Consider the following 9,667-nt stretch of genomic DNA (forward strand, 5'->3'; position numbering starts at 1 on the left):
CAGAAAGCCTTATGGCAAGTAGTATAAATGGGAAAAGGAAGCAAAAGAAACTCTCACATGCTTTTTTACTTTTGAGAATAAGGAAAGTGGAGTGAGATCTCTGCTGTGAATACAGAAATGGGGATTGAGAACCTGTGGATTTGATTCCTTCTCCTTCAATAGAGAGGGAGCACTTGGGCTTTAGCTGAGAGTCATTGGGCCCTTAGCCTTTAGCTCATCCTTTGAAGCTTTTGTATGGCTCTGCCATAAACCACTTGAAAGGCCAGGGGAGGTGTCATGCTCAGGAGTGTGCAACAGGCCAGGCTGTAACACTGCGGTACCATCCAGGTCTGCCTGCTTTGAGGCTGTGAATAACTGGAACCAGCTTTGCCTTAGCTTAGTCTTTAAATGAGAAGCGGGCTGCTCACCTCATGATAAAGCAGGAGCTGTGATCCCAGAGGAATCTTTTGCCGCCTTCACCCCTCTGCTCTCAGTGCAGAAAGAGGCAGAGTGTACGGGACCATAGGTATCCGTTCACTCATCGTCTGACCACAAGACTCTGCTGTGTCTGTCTCTGCAAAGCAGAGATGCGTTCTTGGCTGACTCACTGTGGGCTTTGCAATGCCTAGGCATTTTACACTTGCACAGTGAGATTTGTGAAGCAGTAGAGCATTACTAAGGAGTGTTCTTGTGGAAGGTGGTGGCTGGAAACATGTGAAGATATTTCCTTTGTTTACCTTTGGGTAACTCCATAAATAACCAGAGCTGAGAGTGCAAAGAATAATGCATAGCCACAAGCATTAACCATAAGTGAACTGCTGGTGTTAAAAGAGGATGAAATTTGGCAGTGAGGCGAAATGGAGAACAGCTTTCAGTGAAGTAGCCTCACAATGCTAAATAGTGCTTCGCCCGATCAGTAGCCCTGTTAAGAGTCAGCAGGATGAGTTATGGAAAGCGGCGTTATCCTTTGGAAGGAAGGGTGCTGCAGTCAGCTCATGGTGAGATACCACCAGACCAACGACCTTATCATTACGGTACTCAGGATTAGGAGCTGAACACCTTCCAGCCGTCACTGATCTTTACAGTCAAGCTTGTGGTGCTACAACTTCACACCTCTACTTTGAAAGCAAAGAAATGAATGAGGCGGAGGTGCAAGCATTCAGTTTTTTAATGTCTTCCACTCCCCGCCCCCACCTCCTGCTGCCATGTTCTCTAAAGTAGCTAGAGTAAAGTTGGAAGAAGTCTTGGGAAAGGCCTTATTTTGGAGATGTCATAAAATACTCCAGAGATCCCAAATTCTCTCTCCTTCTGGTCCATTTTTTTCTTTTCATGCCTTTTAAAAGGGGTTCCTTGCCTAATGTTCAGAGAAGAGGTGCACATGAGATATTTATCACTTTGTTGCTGATTCTGAAGTGAAGCCAGAATATTACATTTGCATCCAGCCCTTTTATAAATACCTGCGTATCAGAGGAGTAGTGTTGTGGTGGGGGCTTGCTAAAGGAGAAACGGAGAGGAAGGAGAGAGCTGTAATTCAAATGTACTGTAAAAGTAGCAGAGACAATAAAGGGAGCTGGAGTCGAAGTACAGAGTTATTTCAGTCAATGTTTTCTCTGAGGTTAACCTGTGTGAAAGTTCCTCTTTAACTTCATTAATTGATAGCAAATAAAGATGTGTACTCTTTGCACAGAGATTGTTCTTTGGGTTATGTGGCACTGAGGACATTGTAATGCTGAAAGAATCCACGCTGAACTGAGAGGCTACTATTCAAAGATGAGTAGTCAGCAAATAACTGAGTTTGACTCACTTTGTAAATGTTTGAGGACACAGAGAGATTGTCCCTTGGTTTAACTTCATTGGCAGCCTGTTTCAGATCGGCTGTGAGTCTCAGCAGTAGAAGTTCTGCAGATCAGAATGAAGATGCATTGGCATGAAGCACCTGGTAGTTTTTGCAGAGCCAGAATATGCTATTAATTACTGGTCAGAAATATCTTTTGTATTTCATAAGAGCTAAAATGGAGTATAAATTGCAATGTGTCTTTCTTAAGTACCCCTGTTGTTAGCAAAGGAATTCCAGTTTCATTGTCAGAGGAGAGAAATCTGGTAGGATGAATTCTTGGTGTATGCACTCACAAATGTTAAACTCTTGCTTATTCCTCCCATTCTCTGTAGCTGCATGACCTCGTGTTGGGGAAAGAAAAGTCAGGCAGTGTTTCAGAATATGCCTGGGTGGGTTGTAATGCTGTGAGCTTTGACCTGTAATTATTTGCTGGCATTAAAAAAAAACATGGTGTTAACTTTTAGCATTAATGGACTAACTCCCACAGAAAAGTATTCAACAATGTGAAACGTTAAAACGCCAAACAGAGACCCTCTTGTTTTGATGAAAATACAGCCTGACCTCCACTAGAGTATCATGTGAAGCACTTACTGCTTAACTCGTAGGTCACGGTCTTGCTAGGAGTGCCACCAGGCCCTCTCACTCTGCTCTTCTGCAGTTTAAAAGTTGTGATAGTTTAAAAAGCTTTCTGCTTAAGAGCAATGCAGGTTTTGGTTTTGCTAACAGTTCTCCATTGTAAATGACATTAAATGAAGTTATACGTTAAAGAAATGTATGATTTTTCCTGTAAACATCTGTTTTAAAAGGCTGTAATGGGTCTTTGTGAGACAGAGAGATTGCTGGATAGAGAATTTTCCCTTTTCTGTATCCCATCCATGTTAGCTCAGCATTGATCAAAAATGTCTGTTTGTCGTTCATACTTCCCTAGTCCAGGCATTGGGTTCCTCATCTTACTATCTTGAGCATAAAAACTCACCAGCTGCTGCCATGAAGTGGCACAAGAAGAAAACAGAGTAGAAAATAGTTCTTTTAATTATAGAAAATGTACCTCAGATCAGGAGTATGAGGACTGTGAAAGCCTATTGCCCGTTTTCCACGAGTAGGTGAAGAACACCCATCTCCAGAATTGCCACCGTGGCGCATTGCACTCTCAATGAGTTCATTACTTAGCTGCAACATAATATTACAGTAATGGTGATTCTTTCATAGGGATAAAGATCACCAGTTCGCTGTAGTAAAATATCTATGAATGTGGTACTGTGTTATGAATGCAATATTGAATATTAGTGTTGTATCAATGTAGTATATGTACCATAAATGAGTGGATTCTCTCCTCTTTCAAATGATCAATTTTTCATTCAGCTGCTAAAAATACCGGTAGAGCATTCATTGACTGCATCTGTCTTTTGTACAGAGGAAGACTTGGCAGCGGGCTGTGCCCTTGGCAGAGTAAATGGAAGGTGCACCTTGCCCTAAATAGTTTGTAATGAAAAAGGCAAACATTAGCAATTGTCATAACACATGCATGGGACTGAGTCACTGCGGGAATCGATTCTGTGCTTGCCATGCAGGAATGACCTTGATGAGTCTGGAAAGGAGGGAAGAAGCAGTGGAGGGTGGCCTTGTTGTCGTCTGGGTGGGAAGGTGAGAGGCAGAGGGCTCAAGTGATCCAGCAAGGTCAAGCCAGAAATTGTTGGAAGAGCTGAGAATAGAACAGGAGCCGCTTCCCTTCCAGTCTCCGCCTCGTCACAAGACTGTCTGTTATACTAGACCATTTACTTGCTAATTTGGGAAGCTTTTATCAGTTTTCTTTGGAAAGTGAGGTTTATTTTTGTCCGTCTGGCAAGGGAAGGGCACAGAATGACTGTTTTGTAGCATACTTGCAGACCCACCCCGTGTGATACTGGAGAAGGTTAGTGGAGACAGCAGCACGGGGCTCTCTTGTGATGGTGGCCTGCTGGACAGTCGGAATGCTGTTTTCCTGTGCCAGCATTTCTAAATCCCAAAGCCTTTACTGCATTGACAGTGATCCAAAAGCTTTGTACGTCTGTGTGTGCATCAGCATAGACAACCTCAGGACTTGCAGCCATCAGTAAGCCAGATCCTGTTACACACTGGTTTTTCTTTTGTCAGTTAATCAGCAAACAACCCAATTGGAAACCTGTTTCCCAATAACATTATAGTCTCTGAATTTCTGCTTGATGCAAAGTAGTAATGAAACAAGGAACTTTGCCACTAATAGTTTAGGGATTGAATTGCTTGCCAGTGAGAACAAGGGATAAATAACCTGTTGCTAATGCTGTTGCCACCCTTCTGACGTTGTTGCTTAATCCTTTTGACGCACCAGGAAAAGGGGAGACTTACAAGAATAATTGCAAGATGATCATTGAGATGATGAGAGGGCTACACAAACATGGCAAGGCTGTTGGGGAGGCTGGGTTTGAGTAAATATTATTCCAGTGGTATTGGTGGGGCATCAGAACGTGAAGGGATTTGTTACTGGCAAAACCAGGATTAGAAATTTGGGCTTTTTTTTTCTGGCATCGAGTTTTGTGTTCATTACCGCTACTCAGACACTTGAAAGCTGCTTTGAAATGACACTGTGAACGGTATTTTTTTAGTCTAAGATCAGTTATTTGTGCCAGGAAATTCTTCGTCCTTTTCATAAGACAAAGAAAACTGTATTGCTTGACTGGGGTGCTGAGTGCTTCTGTGAGTGAACCTGGAGGTCGGGCTCTGGCTCTTACTTTCCTGTACTCTCTCACCATTGTCATCCTCCCTGTCCTTGGAAACACATCTGACTTGTTAGTGCTTCCCCAAATGAAGACCATCCACAAAATGACTTGGTGCCAAAAATTTCTCCTTCTTGTGAGCAGACTGTATTATTTTTCTTTGTTATGCCCTGCTCCTTTCTGGCATAATATGCTGTTGTAGAACTGTGTTTTGCCTCCTTTTCTCCTTTCCCTTTACTGTAGCCATCAATGCTCTGTTCTTTCTTTGTTCTAGCCTCAACCACACTGAGAGGCTTGCTAGTAGTAACTCCTGGGTTTGTTTTATGTAAAACTTAATGCTTTGTCACAATGCTGTGAAAAATAGCCATTGCTGGCGTAGATCATATCCCACAACTGCTGATGTGAGCAACAGTTGGAAGGTCTTTGTTTGTCTTTGCTGCTGAAAGTATGTGATTAGGATTCGTCCCCTTTTGATTTGTCTGAAGACAGCAGCTCATGTTCATGGACTTGGACCTTTCCTACTGCGTAATCTGTTTGTGAGGCAGATCAGTCCTACCTTCCTTTTCAAGAGATAATGAGTAATGTCAAAAAGCAGTGCATTTGGGGCACTTTTGATGTGTATATCCTGAAATGCCATTTTCAGAACATTAGCTTAGTTGAAATGTATTTTTTCTTAACATAAAACCAGTAATCCTAAGTGTAAAACAGATATATTTGCCATCTGGAAAAATAAAACTACTTTGGTTTGCATTTATACGATTTGCGAGAACTTTAAAATTACAGTTATTTTTCCAAGAGAAACCCTCTTATATTTTTCCATTTGCGTTTTTTGGAAGTTGACTTTCTGGTATTGTACATTTTCATATGTCAACAATATCAAACATATCTGCAATATCATTTAGTTTTATCCGTTGGTTATATAACTTACTGACCTTAAAACTTTGGCTAATCCCTTTCAGATCAAGGAATCTATTGTTGGTGAAATAAGACGAGAAATAGTAAGTGGGTTGTTAGCAGCTGTATCACCCCAAAGCAGATCTGCAACTGCAAAACAAGATACACAGCCCTGAAACGGGTACTGCAGGTAATCTTTGGCAAACTGCCACAACCAGATTTTATTTTTTTTGTTACGTGAAATACCATTGTTGACTTAAACGTTGCTTTGTTTGCATTTTTTCCCTGAAACTTAAGTGATCAAAATGGAAGTGAAATACAGAAGATACTGATAGTCCTGGATAGCTTTGGGAAATCAGCTGGTTTGTAGTTTGGCCCATTCTGTTGCCAGCTTTCATGAAGTCATCCTTGATTTTTGGTTTTGGTGTGTTCCATGATGACTTCGCATGTGAATGCATCGTGGAGAGGATTTCTGTAGCTTGCCTGCCTGAGATATAAGTACTATCAAAATACATGCTTGCACATAACAAGCAGGCTTCTGAAAATCTAATTTAGGTATTCGTCTTGCTTTTTGTTTTCTGTAAGGTTGGACATAGTCCGAAATGCTGTGGAATTCTGCTTTGAGCGGCGTACACTGGCGAAAGTGTCAAGTTATTTTTGCTTCAGGAGATGTTAAAGCTGCTGAGATAGGCTACTGTATTCGACGCTTGGTTCTATGATGTGTTCCTTTCCTTGAGTTCACCTATAAAGACTTAGACACTTTAACTAATTCATTACTTTCTTTAAAGCATCAACAAAACTGTGGCTCTCTGAAAGGTTTTGTATTTATTTGTATGTCCCTGTTGTAAATTTTTATGTAGCTAATTTCTTTGTTTAATGATGCATCGTGAAACTTGAAGATTTCCAGATACAATTTATAAATAACACACATAAGTTCAGCCTAGCTTTTTTTTAAAAAAAAAAAACAAAAAAACACAACAACCCTCCCCCCCCAAAAAAACACTGACCTCTATGAGGTATTTATTGTGCAATAACTGATCCACTTTAAGAGCTTGAAACAACCAATAATGGTTTCCACTGCTGTTACTTAGTGCCACTTCAAAAGAAGGAAAAAATCCTGATGTAAAAATTGCTGTTAATTCTTGGGGCGGTTACTTTTAGCAGAGTGGTAGAATGACATGAGGTTTCTTAAAACTACTTAAAGTTCTGACACTGAAAGCCTTATCTTTGTGTAGAAGACAACTTCTAACTAATTTTATTTGCTTTCTTACTGTTTGCCCATCCCTCTATAGAAAAGTGCCTTATTTTAAGCAGTGTTTTTTGTCTTTGTATTGACTCCTCTCAGTCATACCAAGAGAAGTTCTCTTCTGTTTCATATTAACCAAAATGCAATAAAAGTAGTGATCTTCTGAAAGCAATTAGGATGTGCAACTTGGAATGGATGAACGACCTTGCTTGTATTATGGGGAAAATGGAAAAAATCTCTTTTTCCTTCTCCATCCCTCACTGAGTGTATTTTCAGTTAGTCTGGTGAACATGCGTTTGTTCCAATGGAGCAAATTGGAGGTCATTGGAGGTTTTATGTGGTCAAATAGACATTTAGTGGATATGTAATATCCCAGTTTGCTGTGCTTGGAATCTCTTGACTCCTTTGCCATTTCCATCTACTAAAACTCTTTACACTGTTGTCAAGGTCTTTAATCAAAAATAGATTCAAATATAACAATATAATATACAAAAGTTTATAAGATTTTAAATTGTGTTAGGGAGACACACAAGGGCTGATTTCTTTAAAAAAAAAGTGTATATTAAACCAATAAAATATTTATTTTGCCTATAATCTGTGTCAGTGTTTTTCATTGTGCATGGTTTACTCTTAAGCAAAAGAAGTAATTTGATCAAATAGTACACAGAATGGAGAACAGCAGGAAAGCTTAGGACTTGAGTTTCCAAAAGCTCTCAGATGTTCAGGGGACCCAATGTGCTAAGGAAACAGGAGAGAGAAATTTGAGAGAAATGTTGGTACTTAGAACCAAACTTTTAAAGTTGTTGGCTTCTGTTGCAGCTCCAAGAATTTGGTTGGTCTTGGTCTCACCTCAGAGTTTGTCCCTGTGAGTAGAGCCAGAGCTTTCTTGAAAGCCTTATCCTACATTTTTAAAAGTTGAGATATAAACTCCAACAGCTCTTATGCATGGCAATCCCTATGAGGTGGTAAGCTGCAAGAGTTCCTGCTTTTCTTTGCAGCTTGCATGAGTACACAGTTCCATTCCAGAACGCCACTGGAGAGTAACCAGCCAGACCCCAGTGCCTGCAACCTTCCTTCACAAATGTCCAAACCCAAAACCTACTCAATTGCAACAGCAGATGAACCCCTTGTCCCCCAGCCAGATTAATTAGCACACTTGACTGTTACTGTAGGTCCTGTGCCTGTGTACTACTCAACGTGGCATTCCAAGAAAGGTGTCGACTGTGGCTCCCATGGAGTGATGGAGGAAAGCAGTTCAGGAGCTGGTGACTGTCCAGCAGCATCCTCCGTGGGTGCGGCAGCCTGGCTCCTTGCCCCTCCAGCAAGAAAAGTCACTTGGAGGTAACATCCTGGAGTGTCTGGGGCGCTTCAGCTTGTAGCTTGTAAGAACATTTGATCTCAGCAACACAGAGTCTAATGTTTAATATATCCTGAGAAATGAAAAATAGTGCCAATTTTTCATTCAGCTGATGGAAGGCAGATTTGTGAGCTTCTGGCATAATTTAAAATAAAGACGTTTCAAAATGACATTTCTAAAAGCTGTAGTGAAACTAAAGAATATACAAGCAATTATTTTTCCATAATCCTTAGAATAGATTTTTGTCATTCTTAAAGACGCTTCCAGCTAATAATTTCTGAGACATTTATCTAGATATAAAAATGTCTATAAACTCCTGTTTAAAAGAAAAAAAAATGGTAGTGCACTGCTGTCATATATGTTAAACTGAGTAGGTATCAACCTCTATTGACAGTTCTGCTTGTGCCTTAGGAAGAGCTGTTATTATTATTGGACACATGCCTAACTTGGGTGGCTTGCCCTTTAGTAATGTCAATTCAGCTGTAATGATTTTCTGAGCATGGATAGTTTTTCTTTTGTTTAATGATTGAAACTGCTACTTTCCTTACAAATTAGTTTTGTCTTTATTTTCTGCTAGCCTGCAATTTGATATGAATTCTATGCAGATTAAAACAGCTTTATTAGTGGCTGATAAATATTGGTCAATCAAATTTGCTGTGAATAAAGCCAGCAAGTAATGCCAGAGATATTTTGGATGCTTTTCTAAACTTCACCGTGATAGCGTTCTTTGTGGCTGCCAGTTGGCTGCAGGAATATAAAACCAAGGGCTGTATTTTGCAAACCCTAAGAGCTAACTGTGTTCTGTGGGTACAGAACAGCTACATCCCTGTTGGTAGCAAAATAGGCTTGTCTATAGACGTGTCTATGGCACAGCTCAAATCAGGCAGAGGTTTGGGGTTTTTTGTGGGTTTTTTGAGGTGAGTAAAAACATGTTTCTGTCCCCCACTGTTGCGGTGAAAAGCTTCAAAAATGACTTCTGAATTGATGTGGAGTCATCTCAGCATTCGGCATCTGGAGGCAACAGCTGGAAAGGTGTGAGCAGCCCCTGCACCGCTTGGGTTAGTGCTGCGATGCCTGTGAGCTGCTGCTGCTGCCTCTTGGACACAGCACCATGTGTGCAAGCCCTGAAAAGGAAAGGACTGAGGATGGCCATGGACCCAGCTCCATGGCCAGGAGTGAGTACACAGGAGAGGCTCATGCTGCTAGTAGTTTCTGCAATGCTGTTTGGAAAGAGGACTCAAAGTAGCCCTACCCCTACTGAAAGCACTGATGGGCTCTTGAAGCTCTTTCAGGCACTTTTGCTGACCACGACCTTCACAGAGGGAAGGCTGCCCTGTGTCTTTTGCTTTCTCTCAAATTGTGTGGCGTGCAAGCTCTAGGCAGCCTGCTTTTAGAAGGCAAGTGATGCCCAAGATGCTCCAGGCTGTGCATTTCCTAAGGGCCAGTTTGCTCTGATTGCTCTCTCTTTTAAGGTGAGAATTTAAAGCCTTGCTGATACAGTCCAACCACTGCTGCTCACCAGTATTGCTCTACTGAGTCTTGGGGGGTAGCGTTTTTACTGCCTTTGGATTTTGCATGCTGCTGAGCAAATGGCTTACACTTGAAATACAGCATAAGCCAGA

The 9,667-nt window shown here is 41.1% G+C and overlaps 1 protein-coding gene across 1 annotated transcript in view; it reads left to right on the forward strand.

The window, feature by feature from the left end:
* ITPRID2 (ITPR interacting domain containing 2) overlaps positions 1–7,280 on the forward strand; it is a 42,911-nt gene extending 35,631 nt beyond the window's left edge. Inside the window, exons 18-19 of the mRNA XM_074145119.1 lie at positions 5,508–5,632; positions 6,028–7,280. Of these exons, the coding sequence (XP_074001220.1) occupies positions 5,508–5,618 (111 nt within the window). The 3' untranslated portion in view covers positions 5,619–5,632; positions 6,028–7,280. The remainder of the gene's footprint in view (positions 1–5,507; positions 5,633–6,027) is intronic.
* The last annotated feature ends 2,387 nt before the right edge of the window (positions 7,281–9,667 follow it).

This window comes from Numenius arquata, chromosome 3 (genome assembly GCF_964106895.1).
Source record: "Numenius arquata chromosome 3, bNumArq3.hap1.1, whole genome shotgun sequence".
Lineage (NCBI taxonomy): Eukaryota > Metazoa > Chordata > Aves > Charadriiformes > Scolopacidae > Numenius > Numenius arquata.